Source organism: Biomphalaria glabrata, chromosome 16 (genome assembly GCF_947242115.1).
Source record: "Biomphalaria glabrata chromosome 16, xgBioGlab47.1, whole genome shotgun sequence".
NCBI classification, from domain to species: Eukaryota; Metazoa; Mollusca; class Gastropoda; family Planorbidae; genus Biomphalaria; species Biomphalaria glabrata.
Window position 1 is genome coordinate 17638801 of NC_074726.1, and position 19480 is coordinate 17658280.

At 37.3% G+C, this 19480-nt stretch overlaps 1 protein-coding gene across 1 annotated transcript in view; it reads right to left on the reverse strand.

Moving 5' to 3' along the window:
• LOC106073964 (MAGUK p55 subfamily member 7-like) overlaps positions 1-19480 on the reverse strand; it is a 152470-nt gene that overhangs the window by 65787 nt on the left and 67203 nt on the right. The window contains exons 11-14 of the mRNA XM_056013529.1: positions 14194-14274; positions 13912-14051; positions 12390-12439; positions 6831-6917 (exon numbers count right to left, since the gene is read on the reverse strand). Coding sequence (XP_055869504.1) covers positions 6831-6917; positions 12390-12439; positions 13912-14051; positions 14194-14274 — 358 coding nt within the window. The remainder of the gene's footprint in view (positions 1-6830; positions 6918-12389; positions 12440-13911; positions 14052-14193; positions 14275-19480) is intronic.

The following is a 19480-nucleotide window of genomic DNA, read 5'->3' on the forward strand; positions in this document are numbered from 1 at the left end:
TGCTTTGCTATAACTCCATGCAGGCCGCCCTGCAAAATAACGGCGTATGCTACGCCACCGGTCAACTAGTAATAATATACTGCCCTTCTAGTCGTTACGCCAGAAAAACCAATTGAAATATAACTATATCTGCACAACAGCGGTATCAAATATAACTTCACTACTAAAATATGTCCGCAACACAGCAGGTAACAATAAACTTCAATAATATGTATGCAGCTCTAAATACAGAAAATAACTATTAGAAATACGTGTACTGTCTCAAGTCCCATGGACGACTCTATTCAACTCATAGTTACTACTGTTCTCAAGTGACCAAAAGATATTACTGACTAAAAGTAAATTTAACCATGACCCGAGGTGAACATGTAACAGGCAATGTCAACCGAGACTGTGACAGCAACCAGTTTGGGTTCAGATCATGTTCTGTGATATTTTATTTGTGATATTTTGGGTTTTTGGCACATCGGCACAATTTAGGCCATATCGAGCCCATAATCCCTCAAGGGTCAGTCTCCTTTCATATCACAAGAGTTATGTCTCACACAGCCAAGTGACTAAAAACAAGGTCAATTTATAATTAAGATAGTAAAATTTGTTAATTCAATAAAAATCTGTTGTAAATATTATATATTCACAATTTTTCTGCCCCATCACAAATAGAACCCCCGTAGACAACCCCACCTCCCGGACAAAGCCCAGTATCTTCCAACATTATCAAACAGTGTTTTTAAGTTGTGAGTTCTAAACTATTTCCCCCTAATATCCTGGTATCTGAGGCAATCACTGATGATATGTTCCACGGTGAGCCAGTAAGAGATTGTCATTAGTGAGGCCCTAAGGGACGGTGTTGATTGTGCTGTGGTGCTTTAAAGTTTTTGTTGTGAAATTGCGATATTAAAACGATTTGAATACTTTTATTACTATATAATGTATGCTAAACATTATCATGTAAGCCATTGTTGTCCACAATGTAGTAAATCTCATTCTTAATTTTTTTTACACTACAAATACTGTTCGTCAGTTATTTTAAGCGTATGAAAGCCTGAGTTGAGAACTCGGAACACTAATGAACACCGTAAGAGTCAAACCCATAGTCCGACCCCCTGACATTTAGATTTGTTTTTCATAGTTACTGATTTGATGTTTAGTAAACAAAAAAGGGCAATTTACAATCGCTTTATACTTGGGCCTTCCAATGTAGAGTGGGGTATGCAGGGTGAAGGGTTGTATTTAAAATTTACCATAACACTTGCATTGAAAACCTTTTGAACTTTATTTTATAAGTTCGGACATTCCTTCAGAACTAAAGAAGATTATGTCCTAGCCCTAACCTCCTGAACGACTGATAGCAGTGGTCATGTTGGAACTCAAGAACATCGGGACGACATCCGAAGCACATACCAGACAGCCAGGCAGCCATACTTTGAAGCCCATTTTAAGGTCAATGGAAATTTCCCATACATCTTGGGAATTGGAAAGCTCTGCAATTAAGTCTTTTAAGATAACTATATTCCTTGAGTAATGTAAATGTTTTTGTTTTAAGTAAGGCAATAGTTTTGTACAGAAAAGTTCAATATTGTTCGGATCAGTATGGATGTGAACTGAGAACTATGAAATAATGTCAAAGTTATGTTAAAAGTTAAGTTATTTCAGCAACATTTCGTTTCTTACCCAGACATAAATCTGGGGCAAGAAGTATTTTTGTATATTTTTCTGTTATCTATATACACTTATGGTTGTTCAACACCTGTGCTCCCCACCCGCTACCCAGTCCAACCATTAGGATGTCCAGAATGAGCTCGCCAGGGCTACCAAGGTGATATACTCAGTCAGCTCTGCATCTGCCTTGTTTCCGATACAGCAGCTCCCTGATTGACCCTCTAGCCATCTGGGCCTCAGTTATAGAGGAACAGTACCAAAGTACTGTTTTGTAGTAACTTATCCTCGGATAGGCACATACTCAAATACCAGGATCTCTTTATCCCCCCTTACCTCTCGCAGTCCATGGCAAACGGACTGGTCTAAGACGTATGTTTAAGATAAGGAGACAGATGAAGGCAAACGGAGAGAAAGAGGAGGCAGACACAGTGATAGAAAAGAAGTAGGGCCACTTCCAAAAGTGTTCAGCAAAGAGGAGACAGACAGTGATAGAAAAGAAGTAGGGCCACTTTCAAAAGTGTTCAGTAAAGAGGAGGCAGACACAGTGATAGAAAAGAAGTAGGGCCACTTCCAAAAGTGTTCAGCAAAGAGGAGGCAGACACAGTGATAGAAAAGAAGTAGGGCCACTTTCAAAAGTGTTCAGCAAAGAGGAGACAGACACAGTGATAGAAAAGAAGTAGGGCCACTTACAAAAGTGTTCAGCAAAGAGGAGGCAGACACAGTGATAGAAAAGAAGTAGGCCACTTCCAAAAGTGTTCAGCAAAGAGGAGGCAGACACAGTGATAGAACAGAAGTAGGCCACTTCCAAAAGTGTTCAGCAAAGAGGAGGCAGACACAGTGATAGAACAGAAGTAGGCCACTTCCAAAATGGTTCAGCAAAGAGGAGGCAGACACAGTGATAGAACAGAAGTAGGCCACTTCCAAAAGTGTTCAGCAAAGACGAGGCAGACACAGTGATAGAAAAGAAGTAGGCCACTTCCAAAAGTGTTCAGCAAAGAGGAGGCAGACACAGTGATAGAACAGAAGTAGGCCACTTCCAAAAGTGTTCAGCAAAGAGGAGGCAGACACAGTGATAGAACAGAAGTAGGCCACTTAAAAAAGTGATCAGCAAAGAGGAGGCAGACACAGTGATAGAACAGAAGTAGGTCACTTCCAAAAGTGTTCAGCAAAGAGAAGGCAGACACAGTGATAGAACAGAAGTAGGGCCACTTTCAAAAGTGTTCAGCAAAGAGGTAGCAGACACAGTGATAGAACATAAATAGGCCACTTCCAAAAGTGTTCAGCAAAGAGGAGATAGACACAGTGATATAAAAGAAGCAGGGCCACTTCCAAAAGTGTTCAGCAAAGAGAAGGCAGACACAGTGATAGAACAGAAGTAGGCCACTTCCAAAAGTGTTCAGCAAAGAGGAGGCAGACACAGTGATAGAACAGAAGTAGGCCACTTCCAAAATGGTTCAGCAAAGAGGAGGCAGACACAGTGATAGAACAGAAGTAGGCCACTTCCAAAAGTGTTCAGCGAAGAGGAGGCAGACACAGTGATAGAACAGAAGTAGGCCACTTCCAAAAGTGTTCAGCAAAGAGGAGGCAGACACAGTGATAGAACAGAAGTAGGCCACTTCCAAAATGGTTCAGCAAAGAGGAGGCAGACACAGTGATAGAACAGAAGTAGGCCACTTCCAAAAGTGTTCAGCAAAGAGGAGGCAGACACAGTGATAGAAAAGAAGTAGGCCACTTCCAAAAGTGTTCAGCAAAGAGGAGGCAGACACAGTGATAGAACAGAAGTAGGCCACTTCCAAAAGTGTTCAGCAAAGAGGAGGCAGACACAGTGATAGAACAGAAGTAGGCCACTTAAAAAAGTGTTCAGCAAAGAGGAGGCAGACACAGTGATAGAACAGAAGTAGGTCACTTCCAAAAGTGTTCAGCAAAGAGAAGGCAGACACAGTGATAGAACAGAAGTAGGGCCACTTTCAAAAGTGTTCAGCAAAGAGGTAGCAGACACAGTGATAGAACATAAATAGGCCACTTCCAAAAGTGTTCAGCAAAGAGGAGATAGACACAGTGATAGAAAAGAAGCAGGGCCACTTCCAAAAGTGTTCAGCAAAGAGAAGGCAGACACAGTGATAGAACAGAAGTAGGCCACTTCCAAAAGTGTTCAGCAAAGAGGAGGCAGACACAGTGATAGAACAGAAGTAGGCCACTTCCAAAATGGTTCAGCAAAGAGGAGGCAGACACAGTGATAGAACAGAAGTAGGCCACTTCCAAAAGTGTTCAGCAAAGAGGAGGCAGACACAGTGATAGAAAAGAAGTAGGCCACTTCCAAAAGTGTTCAGCAAAGAGGAGGCAGACACAGTGATAGAACAGAAGTAGGGCCACTTCTAAACGTGTTCAGCAAAGAGAAGGCAGACACAGTGATAGAAAAGAAGTAGGCCACTTCCAAAAGTGTTCAGCAAAGAGGAGGCAGACACAGTGATAGAACAGAAGTAGGCCACTTCCAAAAGTGTTCAGCAAAGAGAAGGCAGACACAGTGATAGAACAGTAGTAGGGCCACTTCCAAAAGTGTTCAGCAAAGAGGAGACAGACACAGTGATAGAACAGAAGTAGGGCCACTTCCAAAAGTGTTAAGCAAAGAGGAGGCAGACACAGTGATAGAACAGAAGTAGGCCACTTCCAAAAGTGTTCAGCAAAGAGGAGGCAGACACAGTGATAGAACAGAAGTAATCCACTTCCAAAAGTGTTCAGCAAAGAGGAGGCAGACACAGTGATAGAACAGTAGAACAGAAGTAGGGCCACTTCTAAACGTGTTCAGTAAAGAGGAGGCAGACACAGTGATAGAACAGAAGTAGGCCACTTCCAAAAGTGTTCAGCAAAGAGGAGGCAGACACAGTGATAGAACAGAAGTAGGCCACTTCCAAAAGTGTTCAGCAAAGAGGAGGCAGACACAGTGATAGAACAGAAGTAGGCCACTTCCAAAAGTGTTCAGCAAAGAGGAGACAGACACAGTGATAGAACAGAAGTAATCCACTTCCAAAAGTGTTCAGCAAAGAGGTAGCAGACACAGTGATAGAAGAGAAGTAGGGCCACTTCCAAAAGTGTTCAGCAAAGAGGAGGCAGACACAGTGATAGAACAGAAATAGGCCACTTCCAAAAGTGTTCAGCAAAGAGGAGACAGACACAGTGATAGAAAAGAAGTAGGGCCACTTCCAAAAGTGTTCAGCAAAGAGGAGACAGACAGTGATAGAAAAGAAGTAGGGCCACTTTCAAAAGTGTTCAGTAAAGAGGAGGCAGACACAGTGATAGAAAAGAAGTAGGGCCACTTCCAAAAGTGTTCAGCAAAGAGGAGGCAGACACAGTGATAGAAAAGAAGTAGGGCCACTTTCAAAAGTGTTCAGCAAAGAGGAGACAGACACAGTGATAGAAAAGAAGTAGGGCCACTTACAAAAGTGTTCAGCAAAGAGGAGGCAGACACAGTGATAGAAAAGAAGTAGGCCACTTCCAAAAGTGTTCAGCAAAGAGGAGGCAGACACAGTGATAGAACAGAAGTAGGGCCACTTCCAAAAGTGTTCAGCAAAGAGGAGGCAGACACAGTGATAGAACAGAAATAGGCCACTTCCAAAAGTGTTCAGCAAAGAGGAGGCAGACACAGTGATAGAACAGAAGTAGGCCACTTTCAAAAGTGTTCAGCAAAGAGGAGGCAGACACAATGATAGAACAGAAGTAGGCCACTTCCAAAAGTGTTAAGCAAAGAGGAGGCAGAGACAGTGATAGAACAGAAGTAGGCCACTTCCAAAAATGTTCAGCAAAGAGGAGGCAGACACAGTGATAGAACAGAAGTAATCCACTTCCAAAAGTGTTCAGCAAAGAGGAGGCAGACACAGTGATAGAACAGTAGAACAGAAGTAGGGCCACTTCTAAACGTGTTCAGCAAAGAGGAGGCAGACACAGTGATAGAACAGAAGTAGGCCACTTCCAAAAGTGTTCAGCAAAGAGGAGGCAGACACAGTGATAGAACAGAAGTAGGCCACTTCCAAAAGTGTTCAGCAAAGAGGAGGCAGACACAGTGATAGAAAAGAAGTAGGCCACTTCCAAAAGTGTTCAGCAAAGAGGAGGCAGACACAGTGATAGAACAGAAGTAGGGCCACTTCCAAAAGTGTTCAGCAAAGAGGAGGCAGACACAGTGATAGAACAGAAATAGGCCACTTCCAAAAGTGTTCAGCAAAGAGGAGGCAGACACAGTGATAGAACAGAAGTAGGCCACTTTCAAAAGTGTTCAGCAAAGAGGAGGCAGACACAATGATAGAACAGAAGTAGGCCACTTCCAAAAGTGTTAAGCAAAGAGGAGGCAGAGACAGTGATAGAACAGAAGTAGGCCACTTCCAAAAATGTTCAGCAAAGAGGAGGCAGACACAATGATAGAACAGAAGTAGGCCACTTCCAAAAGTGTTCAGCAAAGAGGAGGCAGACACAATGATAGAACAGAAGTAGGCCACTTCCAAAAGTGTTAAGCAAAGAGGAGGCAGACACAGTGATAGAAAAGAAGTAGGGCCACTTTCAAAAGTGTTCAGCAAAGAGGAGACAGACACAGTGATAGAACAGAAGTAGGGCCACTTTCAAAAGTGTTCAGCAAAGAGGAGGCAGACACAGTGATAGAACAGAAGTAGGCCACTTCCAAAAGTGTTCAGCAAAGAGGAGGCAGAAACAGTGATAGAACAGAAGTAGGCCACTTCCAAAAGTGTTCAGCAAAGAGGAGACAGACACAGTGATAGAAAATAAGTAGGGCCACTTCCAAAAGTGTTGAGCAAAGAGAAGGCAGACACAGTGATAGAACAGAAGTAGGCCACTTCCAAAAGTGTTCAGCAAAGAGGAGACAGACACAGTGATAGAACAGAAGTAGGCCACTTCCAAAAGTGTTCACCAAAGAGGAGCGCAGTTTAACGTTATTTTGTTCTTTACTACTACAGCATAAGCACTGGAAATCATGGTTGGCCTGAATCACTCTGAACAGGAACAGATATGGTAATGGTTCCATTATACTGAACTAAGCTTGATCAATATTGTATCTCCTCAAATAAAGAAGGGTTGATCAATGTACTTCTATACATTTCATAAATAAATTTAATGCGAAATATTTACAACTAACCTGGCAATTGGGTCTTTAAAAAACTACTTACCACCACTTTGAACTATATGATACATTGTCTTCCTCAAACGCTTTTGCTTAGGAATCTTGGGACTGTATCGACATGGACTAATAGATCCTGATTCAAACGAAGCAAATAACAAATTAATTTAAATAATCACAAAATACAATACCTTGAAATATTATTAATTTTACAATTTTTGTTAGATGATGATTTTCACTTAACATGTAAAAGAAAAAACAGCAACCATTTAAGAAGGTTGAGCATAATGGCATGATGGAATATGTATGTTAATGTAACATTCGGATCGCAATTAAGAACGATTAGCAAATGTGGGTGGGGCGAACAAGACTATATGATTGACATGAGTGTAAAAAAAAAAGGCCTACATGGTGAAAGTAAAAATGCTGTCTATAGTTAAGAGAGGGGCCAATTTTTCAGCTAGTTTGTTGTATGATCGCATTATTTTTCCCTGTTTTTTTTTAAGTCGACGTTAATATCCAGTGCACGATTTGCGGAGAACAATTTGTTAGTGAACGATTTGTCGTGAACCAACCGTCGGTAAACAAATTGTCGGTGAACAAGTTGTCTGTGAGCCAGTTGTCGGTGATCGATATGTCGGGTGAACGAAACGTTTTGAACGATTGGTCGTTCAACTCTAGCCAGTACATAAGGTTTGGTTCTTTTATCTGAAAAGATAGCTCTTAGATTTTTAAAACTACTGATACTTGTCAGTTTTTCGCCTCCAGTACTGATTTCCCTTTTAAAGCATTATTGGCTATTGGTCATAATTTGTGTTTTTTTCGCTATAGCGACAGGGGATTGGTTTAAAACCACAGATGTGGTGAGACAAGTCTGACTAATTTCACCAACTATTTTCATTAAAATGTCTTCCTTGAAACGATAATGGAAGATGCTATCGTAGGTTACGAAGGTACTGTAACCATTGAGGAAGAAGAATTACTAACTTGCACTTTGAAGAAGATGGTATGGCAGAGACAGAAGAAGAGCTAGCTGATTCGCATAGACAAGACTTTCGCAGCATATGGTATGCAAATCAATGCTATGCCAAAGGTCCGTATTAGATAAATAATCACGTGTTGATTATTTGCTTCCATCAACAATGCAGAAAGAAATTTTCATCATTGATCTTGTGCTAAATATGTTAATATTGCATCATTGTTTATTGTAATGGTTTTGTTTGAAAGTAGGATGTGACGTAATAAAAAAAGATAGTCTTCTATGTCTACTTGTATAAACAAAAAGTCTGTTATTATTATTGTTATTATTGATTAATGTCTACAGTATGTTATATATTTATCTGTGACAACAGAACAGATCTTTTAGGACAATTTTTTAAACCACTAGATCAATAGTAGGAATGAAATTACAGCTTAAGTCTGAAATTCCAAACTATGTTTCAGCTATGGTTTGTTATATGCAAGATTCTGAAACCAAATCATTACCTTGTCTTGTCTCAACAGGAAAAAAATATTTAGAAAAAGTTGTTAGCTTCAGTCTAGTTATTGATGAATTGTATGTTATTTGATCTGCATACACTAAAAAAATGGTTCATTTTGTGGCATTTGTGACATTTTACCGTATGCTGGACACTGCTTTGGTAAATGTTATCTGCCACAATTGCTGCAGTTCAACTTATTCAAGGTTGATTTCGTTCTAAGAAAGTTATTTGTAGTGAAGACACAGCTTGAAAGTCACATTCTTCTTTCATGACTTTGAGTTGCCATTCAGTTGCTTCCGCTGCACGGCAAATGTTTTCAGCCTTAATAATGTTCAGATCAGGTTCTCTTAAAAGTCTTGCTCTTATACAGCCTACTATTTTGTCTTTAATTAGTGAATCTTTTAGTGACCCAAATTCACATGACCATGCCTTGAGTTTGCTATCGGTCAAAAAGCTATCAAAGGTTTCACCTTCATTTTGACTTCTCTGGAAAATAGATGCCCTTCAATCGTTACATTCTTCCTCGGAAGCCATTAGTGTTCAAAATTTGTGTTAAATCCATTTCAGTGTATGAAAAGACTTGATGATATCGCAGTCTACACACTCATTGTCCGTCCACTGGAATGTGTTGTATACTTGGACTGCTTCGTGGCTAATAACACGTAGTAATGTCATGGACTGTACTTCTTTACTTTTGGTATAAAGTCCACTTGCTATGGTGTAAATTTGAAATGACTGTTGAAAACGTCTCTAGTTTTCTGCAACATTTCCATTAAATTCCAGCGGTTGTGGCGGTTGGAGTCGGTCCATCTGACATTATATAATAGTAGGCTAGTAGACACTAACAAAAACTTTCTTGTCTGTTTAAATGCTCACTTTATGCACATTAGATCGTCTATATATATAGGCCTAAAATGAATTTAACTATACCCCTATCTGTTAATTAGCACATTCTTTCGACATGCAGCAATGTGGGTTACTAGGTTACAATAACGAGACTGGCCTGACAAAACAATAACATTTACTATCACAGTATGTCTTATCAAGCCAAATGGTAAAATCAGATTGTGTTGTAGTCATAAGGTGATCAACAGACACACAAAGCTTGATACCAAGTCCAGAAGATCTTTTTTTTTTAAGTTATAGAACACAATTATTTTTTTTCTAAATGTGATTTGGCAAGACGATTTTGTCAGATACCTATGATGAAAGGTGTCAAAATTTTTCTGAATTCAAGACACATAATGGATTATCCCACTGGAAAGTAATGCCTTATGGACTGACGAATGCTGGCAGTACCTGTACTAAAGTTATGAGAATACTATTGGATGATTGCCCAAATGTCATTTATTATATAATGAGGATATTTGAGTTAACAGCAACGCAAGGCAATAAAATCTACAATAAAATGTTTTTCTCACAATGAGACACCGTGGCTTAATAATCTCGCCAGAAAAGTAGTAATTAGTACTAACTCAATCACATGCTTAGGTCACAATATATGCAACGAGGTTAGCGGTTAGCAACAACAATAGTCATTAATAAATTAAGACTAAGAAACAGATTTTGCAATAGCAAATTTATAATTAACTTGGCCCCATTGATAACTCCATTAACAGATTTGCACCAAAGCAAGTTAAATGAACGAAAGATTGTAGCTAATATTTCAAAGAATTAAAGCCAAATGTTTTCTAAAGAACGAAGACTCAACAAACCTGATATACATTTACTATTTGTTTTTAGGGACTGATTGAATCTTAAGGAGCTCTAGGTGCATGTCTTATGCAGGACATTAACAAAAACCTATATACGATTTATGTAACTGGTAGTATGAAGTATCCTGTTGTACTATGATTAAACAACGTGCATCCTGAGAGGGTGTCTGCTAAGGTAATCATCTTTATGGATATGGTTTTAATGGTAAATCGATAATCTTTTAACATTTAACTCCATCGTTCTACTATTAGCCATTTTTCTTGTACCGGTATTTAGAAACTTAAAAGGGAAATGGTCTATAATAAGGTTAAATGATTTGCCAAAGAAGATATTTGCTAACGCTTGAATTATAGACCAAACTATGGCTAACCACTCTGGTTATTTTGTCGAATACCTGGTTTCCGCCGGTGACAATGTTCTGCTATTATAAAACAATGGATGTAATGTTCCATTTTGCTCTTGCATCAGACAAACTCCAATCACTTCTGCTAGATGAAATGTCCTGTTTTTGTCACTTAATTTGAGGATAGAATCTAGTGAAAAGGTGTCTTTATTTCTTTTGAACAGAGTAATTTGTTTGGTTGAACTTTCTTGATTGAGTTTCTCAAGGTTGATGTAAGATTCCTGTAAATAGTTATGAAGCATCGGTAGAAATGCATAGTCCTAAGTATTTCTCATCAATCCTCCATTCTAGGTGTAATCTAACAATCGCGACTCCAACCAAAAATGCCACTTCATTAGTTTATGTGTTTTGTTTCTTAAAGCTGTTTAATGCTATGTTCTTTTAAAAGAGCAACTCTTTCTTTATAAAACCATATATGTTGGCTTATCGGTAACAATTCATTTACCCTTATCATCATCATCTTTCTTTTGAGTTCCTCATGGAACATAGGGCCTACGTAAAAACACGCCACTCTCCACGGTCTCTTGCTACTTTTTTTATGGCTTCCCAGCTCTTTCCGGTCCACTCGGCTTGTTCTATTTGGTCTTCCCCTATCTTGTTCCATGGGGGGGGGGGGGGGGTCCACTCTCAGGCCTGCCTAGCTCTGTTGTTGGTATCTTTTCTCAGGGTGTGACCAATCCATCTCCACTTCCTCTCTAAGATCTGCAGCTCTATATTTTTCTGTCCACTCATCTCCCTCATTTTGGTGTTTTCTACTTAGTCGTACCAGTGTATTTTTAGGATATTTCTCAGACATCTGCTGATGAAGGTTTGTACTTTTTTTGTTGTTGCTTCAGTTGTTCTCCATGTTGGTTTTAGCTGTATAAATGTCTGACGCGCTAGATTTATACGACGTTTAATGTCTTCATCTGTTCCACCTGATACACTGATTACACTCCCAAGGTATATAAAATGTAGGGAAAATATTTTTTTTTTATTGGAGGGAAATTTTTTACACTTTGTACCAACGTTTTGATGGGGCGGGATGGAACCACGTCGCGGGCAATATTTTGGGCACCACTTCTCTAATAGAATACTTTTTTATTGATTCATGTCTTTTCTACGTCAATGAATAATTGTGTGAAGTTTCAACTTGATCCGAGAATGGGTGTGGGAGTAAGAATGTGTACACACTTTTTAACAGACAGACAGATGAATTTAATTGATATAAGCTTTATAAAAACAATACACAATTAGAGTAAACATTGGTACGATAGCACACAAGATATACGTTCATGACCCAGTTTCTTTTTTACATTACATGCAAAATTTACAAAGTAAGTTACATATTGTTCAACAATTTGTTGCCAAAGGAACAAAAAAGTTTTTGTGTCTATTTGTTTTTTGTGATCGGTTTTCTCTTCTATTGGGATCTGAGACATTGGTATTATGCAGAAAACAACTAAAACTACTTGAACGCTTTCACCAAAGATGCTTGCGCTCCATCATGGACATACGGTGGCAAGACCGCACTACAAACAGCGATGTCCTTGCGAACACTGGTATGGACAGTAGAGAGAGACTTCTTAAGGTCTGACAATTACGCAGGGCAAGGCACGTAAAAACTAAAAGGTGGTCAACGTAACAGAGGTGCCCAACGGAAACGCTTTAAAGAACAGCTTAGGCGCCAACTTGCTAAGCTGACATAGAAGAGAGCACCTGGTTGCATGTGGTTTCAGAACGAGACAGCTGGAGGTCACTTACAAAGGCTACACATTTGAGGAAAAATGCAGAAAATCTTAATCGACCACCGCCGGACAATGATTATTTATGCATTTTTCATTAATCTTCAGAATCAAAGACAAGCCTTATTATTATTATGGTGGTAAAATGTTAAACTCATGAAGAAGAGGGTTATTTTTTATGCTTAAGATCTTTATTAGCAATGTTTTTCACAAATAGGTGTCCAAGTTGTGTTTTTTTTTTTAAACACAAAAACAACAATAATTAATTATTAATAAGTACTTACTGGGTGGATTTTTTGCCTCTCTCAAAAGAACTCTTCTCATGATTTCAACACTGTATAAAAATCAATATGATACTGTTATGTAAGAAGATTTTTATGTCCACAAAACTACAAAATGCTAACATAGATTTGACTCTCGCAATCACCCTACTATCGTACAAATTGCATACTTTGATTGGATCTTATTTGTGGACAGTTATAAGGAAAAAGCTCATATCTCCCCATATTGCTCTATGCCTCAGAAATGTGGACAGTATACAGAAGACATGCATAAAATATATATAATAATAATAAATAAATCACTTCCCAATCATCTGCCTCAGAAAAAAAGCCTAAAAAACAACAATCTGACACTGAAGTGCTCCAAAGAGCTTGTGTGCAAGCATCTTAAACAATCATGATGTAGTCTCAATTGGGATCGGGAGGCCACAACCGAAGAATGGAGGACTCTCGCATCCTAAAAAACATGCTTATACTTTTGCTACGCTACGGCTTAGATAGCTATATTAAGCCCAACAATAAAACAATGCTCCCCCTCCCCAATATAATTTTTAGCCCTCAAATTATTCTATGTCCTTTTTTTGTCTCATTTTATAAACAAAAGGCTTGCATCCCCCCTCAATTATAGAGTATGCACAAACACTTCTTAGGTCCATCAGTTGTACTCTTCTTATATTACTGCATTATTATGACCTCCCCCCCCCCCAGACACACACTATTTTTTATGAAACTCCCCTCCACCAACAATACACTTTTTATCTATTTAGTGGAACTGCCAGTATTGATATAATATCTCTATTCGCTACTTAGTCCACTCTTTACATATTTATTGTTATTTTGTCAGTCATGGATCTAGATCTAAATAGGCACCTTATTTAGAATAATCCATCTTTACAATCTTATTATATACACACACACAAATGCATACTCACACTCAACCTAGATGATGAGGTAGACTTCCATGTTCTAGGAACCAGCGCCACCTTTGGTAGAGTTCTAGAACAAGTATAGCTACAAAACTAATAATCTACAGTGCTGCCACAACCAAAAGCTTAACTTCTACCACATACGCTAAGCAAAATTCATCAGGTGAATTGGTTTGACCACGTAACAGACATACACTTTTTTACGACTTTCAAATATGAACAGTATCAATACCACAGCAAAAAGATTCCAAGAAAGATGGACAGGACATGTAGTCTATAAGATTGAAAATCCCCTCCACAAAAAACTTTGTATGGGGTGCTGTGTGCAGGAAAATGCTTCAGGGGGGGGGGATCAACATAAGAGTTACAAAGACATCATATGAGCTTCCTCAAGGAGTATGGGGTGATATTCACGATGAGCATTAAATAATCAAAGCCAACATTTTATAAGAAAGGTTAACAAATCTAAATGTATATCCTGTTAAAAAAAAAAGAACATTAACAACAAATCACTTCTTTAAATAATTTTATTATTTTGCATATGAACATCTATGAATATCTCAATCACAGTTTGCACATATTATGTTTATCTAGTATACCTTTCTTGATAGTGTTTGCTGGGGATGAGTCTTGCACTTGAAATTGTGCCTGCAGCATTTATACCCATTGAATCTGCCACAAATTTAGCTTGCCACCATGTTGAATCTTCGTCATTGACAATCTCCAGGATATCTCCAATCTTTTAATATATATATATATACTTTTTTAAAAATTATCAATTTTGAATCGTGATACATTAAACGTTAATTAATGCAAGATTTGTGATTAGAATTACATTTCAATTAATAAAAAAAATGTGTAGAGTTATTTAGTAATTTTACTTTGAATTTAAGTCCAGCTTCTCGACATGGTATATGTTCATCTGTTTCAGGATCAAAAGAAAATAAGCATCGAACTTTTAACTGAAAATGTATCAAAATGTTTTCAATCATTAAAGTGCTTAAATAATTTTGTAATAACTTTAAAACTAGAGTACTTTAACCATCACGTAATTTAATGTGTAGTGCTAATAACTGAGAACTCCGTAGCAAAGTAACCAGATATAACATCGGTCACTTAACAACATTAGCACCTACATTAAACTAAGCTTGCTAATAAATTAAATGAACAGAACCTAATTTGATATTCATGAAAAAAAAAGTACTTTATAAATTAAACAAATTTAATATATTTATTAATGACAGCAAATTGTAGACACTTTTTGGATACTATTAGTCTACCTCATAAACAATATTAGATTGAGTGAAGCCATTGCAATGAAACTGTTGAAAGCTTTTAAGACAAACAAAAACAAATTTATATTTGTAGATGGAAGTAGCATGTGGTAAAGCTTCCAACTCATGTGTTGGCAATCTGATGGCGAGAGGAGCCCACAGACATATACATTATCTTAATACATTACAGACCATTCCTTCAAGAACAACAACAAAACAAAAAACCTAAGCTGTAAATTCATGCATGAATGTTAATTAAAATTAAACTTGACTGTCATTGGTTTGATTGGCTGATTCAGGTAAACCTTGTTCTAATGGCAATAGGGAAGAAGGAGCACAAAGAATTCTTCTTACTATAAGAAGCAAGAAATATGCCAATATTTTGTGTCTCTCTGAGTAGGCTAATTTATTAGATTTTTTTTTCTATATGTAAATTTCATATTAGACTTATAATAATAATAATAATAATAATCTTTATTGTCCGTATGGAAATTTGTCTTACAATTTGTGCATTACACCAAACAAAAAACATTATAACTATAAGAAACCAAAGTGTACATTCACACCAGACTCACTCATAATTTACATGTGACTAAGTTTATACCAGATTGTTCTTATTTAATGATTTGATTGCCAGGGGAATAAAAGAGTGTATGTGTCTGTTTGTCTTTGCTATCGGTGTCTTGTATCTTTTTTGTGATGGTAAAACCACAAAATCCTGACACAAAGGGTGATTCTTTATTTCGAGGACCTTGTTAGCTTTTTTTTTTATAGATGTTTGTCTCAAACAACTGCCCAAATGGGGTTTGTTTTTTGCCAATGATTTTACCAGCAGCATTTAGGATTCTATAAAGTTTATTCTTATTTTTAATGCTCAGATTTCCATACCAGGCAGTGATATAGAAACTTAAAATATTGCAGATATGAGCGTGATAAAACATAGCCAAGACCTTTTCGCTAACATTAAACGAGGACAGTTTTCTTAGTAATCGTAATCTTTGCTGCCCTTTTTTGCTGATATAATCAGCAAATATAATTTGCAGTAAAATTTAGTTTATTGTCTAGGACAGGGGTCGGCAGCCTTTTGAGTCGGAAGAGCCAAAAATTACAATTTACAAAATTTCAAAGTTTAAAAAGAGCCACAATTTTTTTCTTGCCAACTAGTACTCACACAAAAAAAAATTTATTGGGAAAAAAAATTCATATATAAGTAGTGTTTTTCACAACAAATCATATATATTTATATATACAGCTCCTCCTTCGTAATCGAAGAAGAGCCCATTTCTCATTTCCTATGGACTCGAAGATGACTGTAAAGTCCAATCCTCGCTTTAAAAAGCCGGCTTTACGTGGCATGGGTAGGTTTGGTCAGTTGCAGTAGGCCTGCTTATTCTCTCAGCTTTTTCTTGGTTCGGCGCTCTTTCACTCTTCTTGCTTCAAATCTTGAGACTCCGAGACTCACAGCTTCATGCCATGAGGAGCGATTGAGAGCTAGTGCTTCCCAGCCATGAAAGTCGATATCGCATTCCTTGAAGGAGCTCTTGAGAGTGTCTTTATAGCGCTTGTATTGACCTCCCTGGGAGCGCTTTCATGCACACAACTCCCCGTACAGAAGTCGTTTGGGAAGGCGATTGTCTGGCATGCTGACCACATGTCTCGCCCATCGAAGTTGGAACCTTTTCACTGTCGCCATGTTGGACAGCTTTAAGATTTCTGTGTCTGGTATATGGTCGGACCAACGCACATTATGGATACTCCTTAGTCAGCGTAGGTGGAAGGAGTTTAATTTTTTGGTGTGGCGGAATATAGGATCCAGGACTCTGATGTAAATATGAGTGACAGGAGAACCACAGCACTGTAGACTTTCAGTTTTGTGGATATGCTGAGTCCTCTCCGTTGCCACACTTGTCCTTGAAGTTTGCCAAAAGCAGCACTGGCACGTGCAATACGGAAGTCTACCTCATCATCTAGGTTGGCGTTTGCTGTTAAAGTGCTTTCCAGATAGACAAACGTTTTGACACATCAGATAATATAAATATGGCATTATTAGATAATACTTTTTTTTGTCGGTAACAACTAAAGAAGTAAAAATTTACTTACAACTTTAAATAGTATTTCAATAACAAACGATTGAGCAAACCAATTCAATGGGAGCGTTTGCCTTGCATGGTTTTAGAAAGTTAGAATACATTTGGCTCATAACTTGTTTTTAGTTTCCAATACCACTCTAAATTTTCATTTGTAATTTGGCTTCTTACTTTACTGTTAATTGTAATCATACAAGAGAACGCTTGCTTGCACATAATATGTAGATCCAAAGATAGTCAGCAATCCAAATGCCAACTTTTTCACCTCACTGTAGCCATCTGGAATATTATTTCATGCTTCGAATCAACTCGCGGCATTCCTTTTAAATCTGTCAAATTTTGTTGCGTTACGTACATACATTTCTGGACTTCTAAATTGCTTTTCAACTCTGTAAATTTTTCACCCCACAAAGCTTCACTTTTTTTAGATCCATTACCGGTAATTGAATTTCTAGAGATTCAGTATCAATTCCAGATCTGTAGATTTGAATTTCGTTACTTTTGCGTTGAGATGATGTACTAGAAATGCTAGAAAGGTTTTGTTGGTTTTAAACTGCTCAAATCTGTCAAGAAATTCATCTTTGATTTTTGTATAAGTGCTGAAGTAATTCGTGTCAAAAGTTGCATTGGTTTTATAACGATACTACTTTAGACATTCAAAATGAAGTAATTGACCGCTCTGAATTTCTTCTGCAAAAACAAATCAATTCTTTTACCAAAACATAGGCTGGGTTTCCCTTTCCTTGCAGTTTTAGATTCAGCTCATTTCATTTCTCTGTTATATCGATCATAAAGTAAAATTTTTGCAACTATTTGTCGTTCTGTAATTCGATGTGATAAATGCCTTTTTCATTTAGAAATGTATTTATTTCTTTCAAGCACAAAGCAAAACGTTTCATCAACTTAAATTTGGAAAGTCATAGCAATTTTTTTTGGTGGGGGGAGGGGGGGGGGGAAGAAGGAGGTCGGAATAATTAGTCTCCATTTCGTTTAAGAATTCTTTAAACTGACGATGGTAGAGTGCTTTTGACAAAATGCTGTTAATAATCTTGATTACCAAAATTTGATAAAATAAATAATATTTGCTTGTTTAACTAAAGAGCCACAGCTTCACTTCCAAAGAGCCGCATGTGGCTCGCGAGCCGCAGGTTGCCGACCCCGGGTCTAGGATAGTACCAAGGTATTTAAAGTTTTTTCAAAATTATATCCTCCATTTGGGTAGGGTTGCAAGCTCTCTCCACAGAAATTAGCCTTTTAAGCATTATTGCGTATTGCAATTTTAATTTTAGTCTTCCTTCCTAGAGTGTCTCATAGTTAAGTGATTTACAAATTTACTCTATTCGAATGTTAACATTAATTTTTAAAAATATAAACCTTATGTCTCTACTTCACATCTTTTCTATTTTCTTTATGTTTCATAAATCTAAACAGATGGCGCATCTTCTAATATTGGTCTAACCAATGTTAAATGGAATTTTAATTTTTTGTTATTGTTTGATTTGTAAAAAATAATTGCCCTAATGCTTAGTTTAATTTCTTAACTATTTCATTAATATGGGGGTCTATGATAATTTTTCATTTATTATGAAATAATTATGTTCTCTTTTGAAGGAATGTCAGTAGTTTAAAAGATAAGGTATTTTGAGCTTTTTCGTCTGTTGAACAGGTTAACCATGAATAATATAAGTAGTTTTTTTATTTTTTAAAAAATAGGGGGCCTTAGACTGTTCCTTGAGATGCACACGAGTTTACTGTCATTAGCGTTGGCCTGAAGCCATTTAATATAACAGGTTTTTTTTCTCTACCTAACTGGATATCTGGGGTGATGGATCAGTAATGCAAATGACTTAGATAATTGTAATAAAATGGCATCTCATTTTCTAAGCCATTTGAAAACTCATCAATGAGACCTAAATTACATTAGGCCAAGTTGGAATAAATACATTATGTTTATCTCATGTTATTGCATATTGTACTTTTATTTTACGTGTGATGCTGGTGAGTGATACTAGTCTGTAGATTCATGGATCAAATTTTTTGTAATTGGTGATTTTTGGCACATCTGCACAATTCAGACCATGCCATTAATTTTTCAAACATTCTTTCCTGTATTCAATAAATACAGAAAGTGTGTTAAAAAGTATACAAGTTACAATATAATTAAAATAAATAAGTTTATTTATAATTCAAATATTTTAAATTTCTATTATAAAGTTATTAATAAAAATCTGTTTGAAAAAATATGTGTGTGTATATGTACTTGTCTCCAAATCAATTCACTAATATTCAAGCAGTCAATGTCACTCCCAGGATAAAACCAAGTACGTTGAACTTTCCCAGGATCTACGCTGGCAAAGATTGTTTTGAGGTTAATCATGTTAAATATTGCCTTCTAATATCATAGTATCTGAGGCAACTAAAATGATGTGCTCTACAGTGAGGTAGCAGTCAGTGGCATCACTAGGGGATGGCGGTCAGCCAGCACCGGGTGACACCCAATGGGGCTGACTACCAAGTGGGAAAAATATATCTTGGCAAAAGCAGAAAAAAAAAATCTAAATATATACCTAAACATGCCTAGGTACATCTAATGTAATAATCCATATCTATATATTTTATTTTAGGCCTTTTTTTATTTGGTACAAATGTTTAAAATGTAACCATACGTGCTTACATTTGTATAGTAGTTATTTTATACATTTGCATTAGTCGGGTAAAAACGACATTATTGCCAAATGTTCAGAAATGAAATGATTAATGTAAGGACATTGCTTCATCTTGTACGTAGAACCTTAGCAAAAAATTGA